The 17,052-nt window shown below is 43.2% G+C and overlaps 2 protein-coding genes across 8 annotated transcripts in view; one reads left to right on the forward strand and one right to left on the reverse strand.

The window, feature by feature from the left end:
- CHD1L (chromodomain helicase DNA binding protein 1 like) overlaps nucleotides 1-412 on the reverse strand; it is a 59,535-nt gene extending 59,123 nt beyond the window's left edge. For all 4 annotated transcript variants that reach the window (XR_004058944.1, XR_004058943.1, XM_030936781.1 and 1 more), the window contains exon 1: nucleotides 227-412. Coding sequence is in view for 2 of the 4 variants with exons in the window: in XM_030936781.1 (XP_030792641.1) it covers nucleotides 227-359 (133 nt within the window). In the remaining 2 variants the exon portion in view is untranslated. The remainder of the gene's footprint in view (nucleotides 1-226) is intronic.
- An 8,003-nt stretch (nucleotides 413-8,415) lies between these two features.
- Nucleotides 8,416-17,052, forward strand: part of FMO5 (flavin containing dimethylaniline monoxygenase 5) — a 34,044-nt gene continuing 25,407 nt past the window's right edge. Inside the window, exons 1-2 of one of the 4 annotated variants that reach the window (XM_010383996.2) lie at nucleotides 8,416-8,776; nucleotides 8,997-9,171. In XM_010383996.2, the coding sequence (XP_010382298.1) occupies nucleotides 9,037-9,171 (135 nt within the window). In that variant the 5' untranslated portion in view covers nucleotides 8,416-8,776; nucleotides 8,997-9,036. Of the gene's footprint in view, nucleotides 9,172-10,628; nucleotides 10,871-17,052 lie in introns of all 4 variants that reach the window. The other 3 variants (XM_010383998.2, XM_030936783.1, XM_010383997.2) reach the window with 3 other exon arrangements.

Here is a 17,052-nt window from a genome sequence, read left to right on the forward strand (position 1 = left end):
CGACCTCATTCATCCCGCGTCCGCCACCCCGCGCGCCGCGCAGGCGGGGGACGTGGCCAGCAGGCCCGGGCGCGGTTTCTCTCCGCCCACGGCAGGAGCAAAGGAAGGCCCTGGCGCCGGCGGGTAAACAGCCCACCGGGCGGCCCACGCGCTGCGCCTCTGGCCCGCAAGAGGCAATCCCAACAGGTTGGCCCGCCTAGGCGAAGTCCGCCCGGAGCCCGCTCACCTGTCAGCCCCCACTGCAGTAAGTCCTGCTCCTGCATCCGCGCCCGCGCCGCCTCGGCTCGGCCCTCAGTATGAAGCCACAGTAAGAAGCCAGGCGCTTGGCCCCCGCGGCTGGCAGCGCCCGCGCGGTCCATCAGGCCAGTAGAGGCCCCGCCCCGCGCGCCCCTGCGTGCAGTTCCCTCCCAACCTCCCCAGCGCGCGGGGGCGAGCGGCGGCGCGCTGGGGCCCACCTGCGAGCCAGGCGCCGCCAGAGGGCGCGTCCTGCCAAGATTTCTGGAGCGGAGCTGGTGCAATTACTCTCCGGCTTAGGCAGTTTTTGCAGTGCGGAGTGGAAGGGCCGCCCAGTTCTCACTAGTTATGCTTCCGAAGCGCTAGGCGTCTGATGACGCGCAGGGCGTCTGGTTGCCTGAACTGCCCGTCAAGGAGGTAGCATATGCTCTTCATTCATTTATTATTTAATCAACATCAACCTTCATGTGTCAGATACTTCCGCTGAGCCCTGGGGATTGTAGAAGTGAGAAAGACTTGTTCCATGCCCTCCAGTGATTCATGATAAGATCAAACTGTCCTTGATCGGTTTACGTCGTGCTAAGTTGGTTTAGTCCCTGAAATCCATTTCTTACTGCCTGTGACCTGTAGGCCAAAATTGGGAACCTCTGAATAGTAGTAAATTAAAATCACCAAAGACGTCATTGTTGCAGTGGGTAATCTCGAGTGCATTATGGCGAGCAGATTGAGGCAATGTGTTCAGTGACTCAACATCAGCTTTGAGTAGTGGATTTATGATGTACTACATCACTAATATAAATATGATAATAACAAAACAGCTGCATTTATTGATGAAGTTCTAGGTGGTGTCCTAAGGGCATTAAGTATGTTTTCTTATTTAACCCTCACAATAATCAATAATTAGGTGTTATAATTGTCCTCACATTGTAAATGAAGATATTGTGACTTGTAATTGGCAGTACTGGAACAGGAATGATATTATTCTCTGGCTAATGTCATTAGAATAGTATTCTCATTTAGGTTAATCTTGGTGCTTCCTTCTTCAGTAAACTCATGTTAAAGTTGCACCCTCCATTATTCTCATCTTCCCCTAAAACAAAAGGGAGAAATTCGTTCTGAGCTACAAAAGGGATGACTTCAGTTTGGTTTATTCATAAAAACTCAAGCAAAGCCCTGTTTTATGAAGCTATTTTTGTGTCTTGAGTCATTCATAAATACTGACTGAATCACGTATTATATGCCAAGCACTCTTTATGGTACTAAAGATGGAGGCCACTAATCTCCTGGAGCTTATATTTTAAAAGGAGGAGACAAGCAATAAATAAAAATCAGGTAGGATTAATGCTAAGAGAAAAGTAAAACAGAGTCAAATATTGGGGCAACAGTAATTTTGTACAGCAGCTTTCCTGCTTGGGTGTTTTCTCAAAACAAACCTGAAGACAGATTTATATCCTTTGGTGGCTTCTCCAGAGGGACCTCTGTCCTATGTGGCTGCTCATGAGTGGTTTTTGCGTCTTGGTCTCCATGTTTGACTTATTTCCTCCCCTCAAGATTCTACCAGTAGACTTACCTGCTAAAGCAGCCATATCAAGCACTTGCCACTTAAATACAAGCCTGTTTATTATTTTTAACTTTAAGTACGTTTGTTGTAACAGAATACCAGATGATACAGTCCTAGTTATAAGCTAAGTAGACTGTTGGTATACTGAGTCTGGTACCTAAAATACAGCTAAGAAAGGTAACAGGGACTCCAGGTCTGCCAGTGAGGTGACACATAGAAAGGTTTAGCTCTGAATACTGTATGAAGAGATCTGTAGATGATCAGGATAGAAGCAAGGAGGCAGTTTGGAAACTATTGCAGTAGTCTGGACAACAAGTTGATAGTTTTGGGGCCAGCATGGTGATAGTGGAGTGGTGAGTAGTGGTGTGATACTAGATATTGAAAAGATAGAGCCTATAGGATTCACTGATGGAGCGTCTGGTAGAAATGGAAAAGCAATGGTTGGTTTCAGGGATGTGGCCCAAGCAACTAGTGGGGTGTGTTGGATTTGTACCAACAGTTGGGCACATAGTATGCACTCAATAAATATTGTTGAATGTTTGAATGAGGTGCCTGTGGGACAATTTTAAAATCTAGGGCATATGATTGTTATAACCTTGAAGTACAGAGAGTGCATTTCACAGATGGGCAAACCAAGGCACAGAAAGTTTAGGAAGTTGGTCCAGTGTTTTCTAATGAGTCATCATTAACTACCAGAAAAAAATTTAGTCTCAACTCATTTTTCATTCATTGTTCAGGTTATACAATCATGCTGTTTTTGTTAATTATTTGTTCTATTCCTCCACAGAAAAGATATGTCCTTTGGCAACAGCAACTCCGTAAGATTAATGCTAACTTAGCATGTTAGCATTACCAAAACAAACATTACCAAAACAAACATGGATTAAGCACAGATTAAGAAACAAGTTACATTTGTTGTTCCATTATGTCCTTGCTCTGTTAGGTAACATCAGGGCACCAGTTGGAAGCACCTAGTGAGTCAGATATGGAAATCGGATAAAAGCTGTGAACAAAGTGAACGTTTATTCAGACCTCTTGAGTAAATGAACTTGGAACTTTGGGCTTAGGTTAGAGTTAGGTCAGTGCCCATGGGTGGAAAATTTTTGTGCTGGGATGAAAAAGACTTGGGTTTTCTTTCTTGCGAGAAATGAAAAACTGTATTTTGACTTTTGATGCCAGTATACCTCTTTGTCATGAAATAACATGTAATAAATTTAGAACCTAGAAAGCCAGGGAAAATATACCAGAGTATAGAAGTATAGAAAAAAAAGTAAGTTGGTTTCATAGGACTCTTGCCCAGTCGCCTCAGAGAATTGCCACTCCCTTTTACTATCAAAGGTAAGGTTGTAAAACAGGAATATTTTCAAGTAAATCTTTGAGAACATTGTTTAGAAATTGTAGGCATCAAAATTTGCCCACAGTCTTTTTGTTTGAAAGGATGGTGTTTCCCTTTTTAACCAGATGCCTTTTGACTGTCATGCCATGCCATCACATTGGTCATATAGAATTTCATTCTTTATCTTCTCCAGCCAGCAGCACAACATTTATGCAATCTACCTGGCTAGTCCCTGAAAGCTTTTGAGTTTGCCAGCTCTGGAAATTTAACTTTTGTGACATATTGATGGCACTGATGGCCTGTCCAGAGCAGCTGCTCTCATGAAGCCAGCTGCAATGGGGGTGGCACACCAGGGCTGCCAGCTCCATGGAGCCAGGGGAACCAGGAGCAGGTGGAAGCCCTGCCTCCTTCTGAGTTGACAGGGCAGGAGCTCCCTGCTCCCCAGGCGCAGCTGGGCTGCCCAGCTGCAGCTGCAGACCTAGGCATCCCTGTGCTCTTTGGGGCTGAGAGCAGGCAGGAGCCCTCCCCTCTCAGGCACAGCTGCAGCTACCCGAGTCATGTCCACCAACTGGGCCTCCCTGTGCTCTTGGCGGCCTGGAGCAGGCAGGAGCCCCATCCTCCTGGGTGCAGCTATAGCTGCTCAAGCCACAACTGCAGACCTGGTCATCTCTGCACTCCTGGGGGCCCTGGAAGGCCCCTCCTGTTCCCGCAGGCTAAGAGGTGTCTGCTCCCATTGCTGGCCTCTCCCTGCTCCCAGCACCCACTCCATTCCGAGAGCAAGGTTGGAGCTGAGGCTGGGTGCTGTCGCAGCCTGGCTGGGTGTGCGCCCACTCCAGGCAGCACTGACATGTCGCTTTGGCCCCCTCTGGACTTTGAGTGCCAGCATGGGAGGGAGGCCGAGGAGGTGCTGAGCCTCTGTGCTTGCCTGCAGGTGCCCCTTTGCACGAACAGTCTGGGTGCTATGAATGGCAGCAGGAGGCAGGCTCCTGGGAGGAAGGGAGCAGGTCACTGGTGAAGACGTACCCTCAAGCTGGGTAGGGCCTGAAGCCTGGAGGCTGGGATGCTGGTCCCAAAGACAAGAGTGAGAACTTGTGGTGTTTTATCTGGGTGCCTATGGACCAGTAGGTGTGCACTTCCTCTCCTCTGAGGCCTGTAAAGGCCCCAGACTCAGTCAGACTTGAGACGATGGGATGACCGGCCGCAAAGAGGAGCTACCCACCCCAGGAGCTACCCATCCAGGAGACTCAGTGGGTCTCCTCTGAGCTGTTCTGTCACTCAGTAAAGTTCTTCTTCACCTTGCTCACCCTCCACTTGTCCACTTATGTCATTCTACCTGGACACAGGACAAGAACTCAGGACCCACCAAATGGTGGAACGAAAAGAGTTGTAACACAAACAGGGATGAAACATGCCCATTGTTTGCCACATTGTGGGCAATAAGAACAGAAGAGAGAAGGAGAGAGGAGCTGCAGCCCTCTGGGAAGCCTAGACCTAGGAGCTCACCAAGCCAGGGCTGTGACACCCTCTTTGGGGTTCTGTAGCTCCTGGCATCTCCAAGCTTCCAGGCACCACTGCATTCCCCAGTGCCAGCCATGAAAGCTGCTTGTGGTACACCTGGTCCAGCTGCAGCCTCACAGGGAGTCAGTGCCCATACTGGCACCTGGAGCTGCCCACCTTACCACAGCTGGCATGCCTGGCTGTGCGCAGTAGCTGGACCCCACGTTTGCTCACATACCCCTCTCTGCTCTGCATCTGGCTGGCCCTTGGCAGGCATGGGATCCAGGCTGGTAGCACGAGCCAAGTGCAGCCTGCCAGGCTGAATGGACCGAACAAGCCCAACAGGCTCGAGCAAAACTTGTGCAAAAGCACCAATGGCCACAGAGGTTTCTGTCTGACAAGGCAACACCCCAAGAATCCTGGGACAATGGGGAGAGGTTGTCTCGATAATATAACCATATCAAGCCAAAATGTTTCTCGTGATTCAGCCTACTCTAAAATACTTTTAGGCAATGTAAAATTATGACCCTAAGAACTCTCTATGACCTTCTTCCTCCTCTGATTGACAAGAATCCAAAGCCATTTTTTTTTTTTTGCCCTAATCCTACAAAGCCTGGGTTTTAGGTTTGAAAAATGAGCATACCTGTTCTGGGTTCTGTTGCACATGTATCTATCCCTGAGGCATAGTTATAACTTTGATGCAAGGAAGTTCCCCCACCTCTATCCCCTCAAACTGCTCAAAAATGGCATGTATAATTTGTCTTCCTAATTAGAGGGTTTTAACAATCAGAGTGCTTCTGAAAGGCCCATAATGCATAGTAAATTATGAGGATAATAGTAGCTATCCTATAATGCTGTTGTAAAAATTAAATGCAACTTTTTTTTCACAAGAAACTAAATACAAATTTGAAAGTCCAAGGTATTGTGAAGGATCAAAAACCTTTACTTGGGAATGAGCCTGGGGGTCACTCAAGTATCCGCATCTCATCAGTGGAGACTTAAGAAATTGGAAGTTATCCCTCATTATTGAGGTTCCATGGTAATCTCATTTGCTTGGGGTGTCTACAGGCATAGTGTTTTCCCCATATGTGTGGCCCACAGATATGGGTCATATCATAAAGGTAAACAGAAACACACACACACAGTGGGATATCTACTCCATGGTAGGCTCTAACCAGCTTTGATAGATTGTATTACTGTTCCTAACTATCCACTTTCTCTCCATAAGATGGTTATACATTTATGCCCTTAGTTATATGAGTTGCAGTGCTTCCTAATAGGAAGAACCCCTGTGATTTGCCTTGGCCAGTGGAATATGAGTGAATGTGATTTACCCTAGCATATGAGTTGAAGCTTTAAATGTGCTTGCCCAGATTGTTCCTGCCCTCTGCCCTGGAAGCTATACAAATGAAATAAGGGCCATGCTGGTTAAAATCTTTCCTAATTTTTTCATGTCAGTATAAATTCATCTCGTTAAATATGTAATATAGTTCTTCCCCATCTTGATGAACATTTATGAAGTCATTTTAAATTTTTCACTATTATTCCATAAATATAGACAATTGTTATTTGTCAATTCAAAATAAATTAGTGGGCTGGGCGCAGTGGCTCACGCCTGTAATCCCAGCAGTTTGGGAGGCCGAGGCGAGCGGATCACGAGGTCAGGAGATCGAGACCACGGTGAAACCCCGTCTCTACTAAAAATACAAAAAGTTAGCCGGGCGTGGTGGCGGCGCCTGTAGTCCCAGCTACTCAGGAGGCTGAGGCAGGAGAATGGCGGGAACCCGGGAGGCAGAGCTTGCAGTGATTCGACATCGCGCCATCGCGCCCTCCAGCCAGGGGGACAGAGCAAGACTCCGTCTCAAAAAAAAAAAAAAAAAGTGGCCTCCATGGAGCTTGCAATGAGCCAAGATCATGCCACTGCACTCCAGCATGGGTGACAGAGTGAGACTCTATCTCAAAAAAAAAAAAAAATGGCCTCCAAAAGAGACCATTTGCTGAATGAATATAGGCAAAATGCAAACGTAATAGAATTGGAAAACAGGATAGCATCTGAGTAGAAGTGAGACTGTATTGTTTGAAAGCTCTTCCTGGGTTGGACCTTTGCAGAAACTCTGCAAACCCAGTTCCACATGCATGTGCATCCATACCCATACACTCCTTCAAAAGCCTCATATGTTATCTTGGAATTAGTCATTGTTATTTCTCACTCATAATATTGCTCTTTTGTAATAGCATGAGTAACTGAGTTGAGTCTATATATTAATTTGGGTATATCAAGTTATTGGTCAATGAAGAAATTGACTCACTTGCAAATTGTCAGCTAGCTGCGAGAGAGAAAATTTGAGTCAAGGTTTAAAACATTGTATAAGTAATTTTAAAACAACACAAAACATATTTGCTACATTCAAAAGCAATTGATTATAAGACACAATTGAAGTAGGGGGACATTAAAATAAAATTACATTGTTTACTAGATTTTAAAAGTAATTCTTGCATTATTTGTCAAACTGATTCAGTAGGAAAAAATTAATACTCAGTTTATGAAAGTATTCATGTTTTCCTTTAGGCATTTCTTCTAGTGCATTCAAAATTATCCAATTTACAAATAATTCATTTTAAGTTAACGTCCAGCATATAAAATGGTTGTGTTAAAACACTGTCTTCAGAATTTTACTTTTAAAACATACTATTTTAGTATAAATTCACATTTATAGCTGAACGCTTTTGTGAAAGATATTAGTCTTTAAAATATTTTACAGCTGGCCCTGTTGGCTCATGCCTGTTATCCTAGCACTTTGGGAGGCCAAGGCAGGTGGATCACTTGAGCCCAGGAGTTCAAGACCAGCTTGAGCAACATAGTGAAACCTCATTTCTACAAAAAATACAAAAATTACCAGATGTGGTGGCACACAGCTGTAGTCCCTACTCAGGAGGCTGAGGTGGAAGGATTGCTTGAGCTCAGGAGATAAAGGCTGCAGTGAGCCATGATTTCACCATGCACTCCAGCCCAAGTGCCAGAGTGAGACCCTGTTTCAAAAAAAAAAAAGTTTGACAGCTCCAAAACATATTCATGTTAATTAGAGTCCGCTAAGTTGCTATAAATACAACAAAAAATTCAGTGGCACAAACAAAATATCAGTTGCCTCATGTAAAAGTCCAAGATTAGCAGGTGCAGATTAGAAGAGCAAAACTGACTCAGGGAGTGGTAGAAGGTGAGCAAGGATCCAAGGCATGAGTCATAATCCATGCCTCTTACAACCCCTCACGTCTGTCAAATAGAACCCTTGGCGGGATGGGCCCTTGTTCTAGCCCAGTGCCTGAAATCTTGTTTCTATTATATTGGTGGTTCTACATGACTTTATATTTGAAAAGTTATATTTTAGAAGTGGATATTTTGTATTTTTGGTTACTCATACAACTGTAGGAAAGCAGTATTAAAAATACTTTTATTTCATTAAAATTATCTGCTTATGTTTTGGTCTCTTCCACTAAACTGTAAGCGCCTCTGAGTAGGAAACAATGCATTCCTCACTATATTCCAGCACTCAGCTCAGTGCACGGGGATTTAAAAGTAAATTTCTACCAGAAGTAGAGATTCTTAGATCCAGATTGTGAGGAGGGGAGGAGAGAGGTATAGGCGAGGCGGGGGCGGAAGCGGGGGTAGGGTCATCTGTTTGAACAGATCACCTGAAGGGTAGGTGTTCACTTAAGCATTTGGAGCAGAACTTGCTTTGGGGTTGTTGACAGTTTCCTTTTCACTAGAAAGTGTTTGTCAGTTTAAGGCAAAAACCAGGAAGTTAAAAGTGGATGCAGAGGCGAGCACAGATGGGGCTAGGGGGCACTCTGTTTTCAGAGAAAGTAGTTGAGAGTGCTGGCAACAGCAGCTGAAATACAAAGAAGTTGTAGGATTAACTTTTTCGCCCAAAGCAGCTTCAGCCCACGTTTCATTCCCATTAAGGGAGGGAGAATGGGTGCCGCTGAGTGGGCGGGGAAGTAGTCTCTGAAAGGAGGTGGAGCGCTACAGCCCCTCCCCGTTGGCTCTTGCTGTTTGTATACTGTTGGTTTATACTAATTTGACAACAGCCGGCTATTGAGTCGCCTCTTGATCGCAGCTGAAGGATCTGTTGAGGGCTTCAGGAAAGGCGGTGAGATCCGGTACCGCAGCAGAGCACTCTCGGCTCTGGGTCTCGCAGGCGCAGGACTCCCCCATGCCAGCAGAGCGATTTCCTCTAGTGAAGAAGACCGTCGAATCTGTCCTCCTCAAGGCAGCTCTTGTACAGAATTTATTCGAATGCCATGGCCAAGGTCTTCCTTGAAAAATGTTGACCGATGTGTGCCTTTTGTCTTTTGTCATCCTTTCTTTAGGATAGGCGACATTGACCCACGGTGAAGATCTCTGGAGACCATGGCTAAGAAAAGAATTGCTGTGATTGGGGGAGGAGTGAGCGGGCTCTCTTCCATCAAGTGCTGCGTAGAAGAAGGCCTGGAACCTGTCTGCTTTGAAAGGACTGATGACATCGGAGGGCTCTGGAGGTTCCAGGTACATACATCTCCTAGTCCCTTAATACTTGAAACCCTCCCTGCAACTAGGTGCATACTACAGTTTATCTTAACAGTGTCAGGTGGCCGGCGCGGTGTCTCACGCCTGTAATCCTAGCACTCTGGGAGGCCGAGACGGACGGATCACGAGGTCAGGAGATCCAGACCATTCTGGCTAACACGTGAAACCCCATGTCTACTAAAAATACAAAAAAATTAGCCGGGCGTAGTGGCGGGCGCCTGTAGTCTCAGCTACTCGAGAGGCTGAGGCAAGAGAATGGGGTGAACCCGGGAGGCGGAGCTTGCAGTGAGCCGAGATTGCACTCCAGCCTGGGTGACAGAGCGAGACTCCGTCTCAAGAAAAAAATAAAATAGCCGGGCGCGGTGGCTCAAGCCTGTAATCCCAGCACTTTGGGAGGCCGAGGCGGGCGGATCACGAGGTCAGGAGATCGAGACCATCCTGGTTAACCCGGTGAAACCCCGTCTCTACTAAAAAAATACAAAAAAACTAGCCGGGCGAGGTGGGTGGTGCCTGTAGTCCCAGCTACTCGGGAGGCTGAGGCAAGAGAATGGCGTGAACCCGGGAGGCGGAGCTTGCAGCGAGCTGAGATCCGGCCACTGTACTCCAGCCCGGGCTACAGAGCGAGACTCCGTCTCAAAAAAAAAAAGAAAAAGAAAAAAGGAAAAGAAAAAAGATAGTTGTTGGGTGCAGCACACCAACATGGCACAAGTATACATATGTAACAAACCTGCACGTTATGCACATGTACCCTAGAACTTAAAGTATAATAATAATAAGGCCGGGCGCGGTGGCTCAAGCCTGTAATCCCAGCACTTTGGGAGGCCGAGACGGGCGGATCACGAGGTCAGGAGATCGAGACCATCCTGGCTAACACGGTGAAACCCCGTCTCTACTAAAAAATACAAAAAACTAGCCGGGCGAGGTGGCAGGCGCCTGTAGTCCCAGCTACTCGGGAGGCTGAGGCAGGAGAATGGCGTGAACCCGGGAGGCGGAGCTTGCAGTGAGCTGAGATCTGGCCACTGCACTCCAGCCTGGGTGACAGAGCGAGACTCCGTCTCAAAAAAAAAAAAAAAAAGTATAATAATAATAAATTAAAAAGATAGTTAAACTTATTATATTCCAAAGAATACCAGCCACCTTTATTGATCTCCAAACTGACATGCATTGGGTTTGCTGAGTTTGCTTTTATTTTTATTTTTTCATTTTTCGAAGGATAATTTTTATTCTTTTTATTTACAGAAAATTCAGCAGTGTACATTTAACCCAGTTTAGTGGCAACTTCTTTCACCTTTCCCTTTTCCAGCTTAGTGATTCAAGCGACAGATTTAGGACCCAGGACATTGCCTCATCAGTGGCAGCGAATCTCATCATATCTGTCTATGTAATTGGTTCTGAAAACTGCCACCAACTTAGCCACATCTCCTTTGTCTTCCTAGTAAACCTGTGTGAAGGCAACGTCGTGCAGGTCTTCCCGTGGACTAGACATCTCAATCTTAACTTGCCCCTGATAATGCAGTAAGGGACCCCCATTTTGGGACACAGGACAGGCAGGAAGACAACCAGCACGATGGGATCCGCATCATGTGCCATCACCACCAGCTGAGTCAGCTGAGTCTTCTTGTTCTCCACCAAGGTGGTGATTGTGTTAACCCCTGCTGGAGAGACGGGTGGTGTCTGGGTGGGTATCCCCTTTGCCAGCAGCTTTCTTCACAGTTCAGGACAGCAGTCTCTGCTTCTTCTCTCGTTTTGTCTCTGGTCTGTGCTTGTGGGCCCGCATAAGCAGTCAGTAGCTGTTTGGCAGTGCAAGACCTGGGTGAACTGGTTAATGGCGGGAAGTGCTTTCAGCAGCTTATAGAAGGATAGCTCTTTGCTGCTGCAACCTGATACAGGGGGGCCATTTGACAAACAGGGTGAGGTCCCTTTGGGGCTGGATGTCCTGTCCAATGCCAAAATTCTTAGGCTTTTTCTCAAACAGAGGATTCGCAACATTTTTGGCTTTCTGCTTCTTCACCACAGCAGGGGTGGGGGCCGCCTTCTTTCCCTTAGCCTTCTTTCCTATTGGTATCTTGGGTGGCTAGAGGAGAACAGGTTTGCTTTTAAGCTAGCTTTCTGAACAGTGAATAGTATTGAGGTGCCCTAGATAAGTTTTACATTTCATATTTCATAAAAACTAACAGTGTTGGCCAGCTACATAAAAGTGGCTTTATAGCGTTTCTTAGTTGAACAGAAATACAATCCTCTTGCACCCTGACTCTGTTTTGGGGACTAATTTTATGTGACAATGGTCCTTATTCATATCTGGAGTGGATCCCCTTGGCTGACCTGCATACCTATATCATCATCAGTCTTGGACATGGGCAAAAGCCCATTGTTTTTAGTAAACAGAAAATTCTACTCTTAAGATCTGGCCACAATATGGTAGGGAGGTTAAGAATGCAGTCTTAGGCTCAAACGTTATTTCTGTCACCTACTAGCAGTGTGACCTTGGGCACATCATTAAGCCTCTCTATACCTCTGTTTCTTCATCTTTAAGAAGTGGATAATAATAGTATCCACTTTATAGAGTTATTGTCAGGAGTAAGTGAATGGATAATTATGCCAATCACTTACAACAGTGCCAGGAACGTAGTGCTACATGTTGGTTATTCAGTAGGCCTAGGATGGGACTCACACATGTGGTGTCTTTACTAAGCATCTTAGCCAGGTTTGGCAGTTACTGAAAAGGCATGAAATCAATTAAGGATGGGAGGAGGTTGGGAGGGCATCCATCACCCTGTCTGATTATCAAGTTTCTGGTTTTTATCTCCAATGTGGTTTAAAATTATTATCTGCTAAAGACTTAATGTGGAGGTTTTTCTTCTGATTATCCATTTGGCAAAATTTTAACACTTTATAAACTGCTTCCTTGAAAATAAATAAGCTGTGTTTCATCATAATGCTCTGACCTCTGTTACAACAGACCACACCTGTGGTTCACCATTCTATTTCTAGAGCCAAGCATGTATTCTATCTCCATTTTTTAAAGTTCCCCAAATGATTCCAATGTGCAGACAAGGTTAAGAATCACAGTTCAAAGAGAGTTTCTATTCCGTGGGATTTTGAGAATCTGACAGAAACAGTAGCCCCAAACTGTCCTCATTCCTCCCATTTAAATTTTTCTTCTTTCTTCTGTTCTTATTACTTCTTCCAATCCCATCAGTTCCAGTTACCCCAACTTCCATCCCCTGCTCTCTCTCTTTCTTTTTTTTTTCTTTTTTTTTTCTTTTTTAGACAGAGTCTCACTCTGTTACCCAGGCTGGAGTACAGTGGCGTCATCTCAGCTCACTGCAACCTCTGCCTCCTGGGTTCAAGCGATTCTCATGCCTCAGCCTCTGAAGTAGCTGGAATTATACACATACTACCATGCCTTGCTAATTCTTGTATTTTTAGTAAAGATGGGGTTTCATCACGTTGGCCAGACTATTCTCGAACTCCTGACCTCAAGCTCACCTCGGCCTCCCAAAGTGTGGGGATTACAGGCATGAGCCACCGTGCCTGGCCTCGCTTTTCTTACACAGACTTCCTGATCAAATAAATGTGTGAGCCTTGTGCCTAGGTAGGAAATATAATCAGTGTATAGAATTTGTAGAGGGAAGATTTATTCATCAATGGTAGAAAACTGTAAAATCCAGGAGCAGAAGCTTCCTTTTCTTCTACTCAGTAACCCAATACTGCTCTGTGCTCACTCTTTTGTAAAGCAGTGGATTGGCACAGTGATAAAACTTACCTAAGGTCCAGTTGGGTGGTTCGAAGGACTTGAAGGATTTTGTTGACATAGGATAACGCTTTGTTGTGGTTAGTGATTTGAAAAAGAGTTGAAATATAGGAGTACCTCAAAGAGGTGAGATCTGTCATTCGTTTCACTCACTGATCCCAACAGACCTGCTGTGGAAAGCATGGCTCTACCCTTTGTAAACTTTGAACTTTTGGAATACAGGTACAGACTTGCATTTATCAGTACCTCATAAAGTATTTTATTACAGAGGGACTTTATAAATATCTCTTGAATGAATAAATGAAATAAAATTCAGAAGTTAGGAATGTGCCTCCCCTGTTCTCCTTACAAACAAACATCTTAATTCCAAAATGACCCTACCATTCATTAATTTACCTTAATTTAAAAAAGATATACTTGTGTACAAACATATTTAAACAAACTTTTAATTTTAGAACAGTTTTAGACTTACAAAATTTATTAGGAAGATAGCACAGAGAATTACAGTACACCTCATGTCCAGTTACCCCATTATTAACATCTTATATTAGTATGATACATTTGTAAATAATTAATGAACCCATATTGATGCATTATTATTAACTGAATTCCATAATTTACTCAGATTTACTTAGTTTTTCCTAGTGTCCTTTTTCTGTTCCAGGATCCCACCCAGGATACCGTATTACATTTAATAGTCATATCTCCTTAGGCTCTTTTTGGCTATGAAATTTCTTAGACTTTCCTTGTTTTTGATGCCCTTGATAGTTTTAATGATTACTTACTGGTCAGATATGTTGTAGAATATCCCTCAGTTGGGATTTATCTGATTTTTTTCTCATGGTTAAACTGCAGTTATGAATTTTGGGGAGGAATATTATAAAGGTAAAGTGCCATTCGCCTAACCTCCCATCAAGGTTACATACTATCAACATTATACCCACGGTTTTTCTTTTTTTTTTTTTTTTTTGAAACTTAAAACTCATTTTATGTTACTGTAAGTAAGAAATTAGCATTCAATATATGCCAAAATATATCTTTGTTGAAGTGTAAGTTTGTTTCACTTTTCTATTTTTCGTTTTCCAACTTTTATTTTAGGTTCAGGAGGTACATATGAAAGTTTGTTACAAGGATAAATTGTATGGGGCTGGGATAACTGCTAGCCATATGCAGAAGATTGACACTAGATCCCTTCCTTTTGCCATATGTGAAAATCAACTCAACATGGATTAAAAAGTTAAATGTAAAACCTCAAACTATAAAAACCCTAGATAATATCACTATTGATGTTAACCTTGATGTCCTGGCTTGAAACAATGTTTGTCAGTTTTTGCTGACACTGTAAAGTTGCTCCTTGTTTTTCCCTTACCATACTGTGTTCTTTGGAACAAAGCCACTGTACACGGCCCACAATTAAGGATAAAGTCTTCTCTTCTAGGCCTTCAGTCTTTCCATATGAACTTTAGAATTCATGTGTTAACTTGGATTCTAAAATAGCTTGCTGGGATGTTGATTGGGATTGCATTGTATCTGTAGGTCAAGTTGGAAAGAACTGACATCTTAACAATATTTAATCTTCCAGTCTACAAATCGGAATATCTCTCCATTTATTTAAATCTTAGACTTTCTTAATCTGTGTTTTATAATTCATGCTTATAAATCCTATACTTTTTTTTATATTTATACCTACGTATGTAATTTTGGGGGCATTATTATAGATGGAGTTTTTAAAATTTCAAATTCCAGTTGTTTATTCTGGTATATAAAAAAGCAAATGGCCGGGCATGGTGGCTCATGCCTGTAATCCCAGCACTTTGGGATGCCAAGGCAGGTGGATCACGAGGTCAGGAGATAGAGACCAGCCTGGCCAACATAGTGAAACCCCATCTCTACTAAAAATGCAAAAATTAGCCAGGCATGGTGTCATGCGCCTGTAGTCCCAGCTACTCAGGAGGCTGAGGCAGGAAAATCACTTGCATCTGGGGGGCGGGGATTGTGGTGAGCCAAGATTTTGCCACTGCAGTCCAGCCTAGGCAATAGAACTAGACTCTGTCTCAAAAAAAAAAGCAACTAAGTTTTGTATGTTAACCATGTATCCTGCAACCCCACTGTACTCACTTGTTGGCTCTAGGATTTTTTTTTCTTTCTTTCTCCCTTTCCTTCCTTCCTTCCTTCCTTCCTTCCTTCCTTCCTTCCTTCCTTCCTTCCTTCCTTCCTTCCTTCCTTCCTTTTTTTAATTCTTTGGGATTTTCTATGTAGACAGTCAGGTCATCTGCAAATAAAAAGTTATCTTTATTCCTTCCCAATCAGTATATCCTTTACTTTTCTTTCTTGTATTATTGTACTAGCTAAGACTTCTAGTACAATGTTCCATAGGAGTGGTGAGAGAGGACATCCTTACCTTGTTCCCAGTCTTAGGGGAAAAGTGTCTAGTTTCTCACTGTGAAGTATGATGTTAATTGTAGGTATTTTATAGATGTTCTTTATCAAATTGAGGAAGTTTCTCTCCATTTCTAGTTTGCTGAGAGTTTTTATCATGAATGGGTGTTGTACAAACAACATTTTAACAAAAAGAAAAGAAAAAGAAAGAAATCCTACTGCCTTAATAAATCAACTGGTTTTCTATATTTTCACATTTTTTCTATTTAAAATAAATAAAGTATACTCAAAAGAGACATGTCTAACAGGGAGAGATTATACAATTATATACCCACAGGTAGACACAATATTACATATTTGGTGAATAGAATGTAAATTAAATTTTACAATTACTTTTTTACTTGAAGTTATATCATAGGCCGTTTGTAACGTTCCTGCACAGACTTCAAAATCATAGTTTTTGGTGTCTCCAAATTCACTTTCCATAATTCATTAACTAATTCATTTCAAAGCATTTATTGCACATCCAGTACACACCAGGTCCATGATAACAGAGATTTAAAGAAGGATATGGCTACTCTCGGGTTTCTCACAGTCATGGAAACAAATGCTTGATAATATAGTGTGTTTAAGTTATCTTTATAGAAATATGAACAGAGAGTTTTGGGAGCTTGGAGAATGAATAGGGGAATCTAATTCCCTGGAGAAATTAGAAAAGTCTTCTTGAAGGAAGTGACATTTGATATAACTCTTGAAGGACAGGAAATTTTCCAGGTGAAGAAATAGTAATATGTACAGAGGTTTAAAGTTGTGCAAGAGCTTAGAGTGTTTCAGGAACAATTTAATGACTTAGAAATTTGAGATTAAATAAGGACAACACTGGATGAACATTAAAAGATAAACCGGGCTAGATTGTGAAATGTGCTAAATTTCAAAATAAGGAATTTTGTTTTCCAGATGGAATCAAGAGAAACTATTAAGCAGTGGAGTGGCAGGATCTACTTTGTATTTATCAGGATACCCATGGAGTGGCGTGGAAGATAAATTCTGCAGGTTGAGGCTGGGCGTGGTGGCTCACGCCTGTAATCCCAGCACTTTGGGAGGCTGAGGCAGGTGGATCACGAGGTCAAGAAATAGAGACCAGCCTGGCTAACCTGGTGAAACCCCGTCTCTACTAAAAATAAAAAATAAAAATTAGCCAGGTGTAGTGGCACGCATCTGTAGTCCCGGCTACTGGGAAGGCTGAGGCAGGAAAATCGCTTGAACCCAGGAGGCAGAGGTTGCAGGGAGCTGAGATAGTGCTACTGCACTCCAGCCTGGCGACAGAGCGAGACTCCGTCTCAAAGAAAAACTTTAAAAAATTCTGCATGTTGAGATACTGTAACTTACTAAACCATTCATCTGTTTTGGGAACATTTAACGTTGTTACTAATTAATTGCTATTTACGTTATACAAAAATATGTCTTTATGCATTTGACTTTATATTATTTTGCAGTTTTTCTTAGGACAAAATTTTGGGAGATACATGTGTCTTATTGAACTCTTTTTGAGATAAATGTTGATGTATATTATTAGTTTTGTTACGCATTTTGCGAAACTTACATCTTATTCTGTATATCCCTTTCTCAGTACAATTTGATATGCATCCATTAAACATTTATTGAGTGCTATGTATCATTGTGGATGCTGGGAGAAAAACCATGAGTACAATTCACGGGGCTTACAA

Source organism: Rhinopithecus roxellana, chromosome 8, assembly GCF_007565055.1.
Source record: "Rhinopithecus roxellana isolate Shanxi Qingling chromosome 8, ASM756505v1, whole genome shotgun sequence".
NCBI classification, from domain to species: domain Eukaryota; kingdom Metazoa; phylum Chordata; class Mammalia; order Primates; family Cercopithecidae; genus Rhinopithecus; species Rhinopithecus roxellana.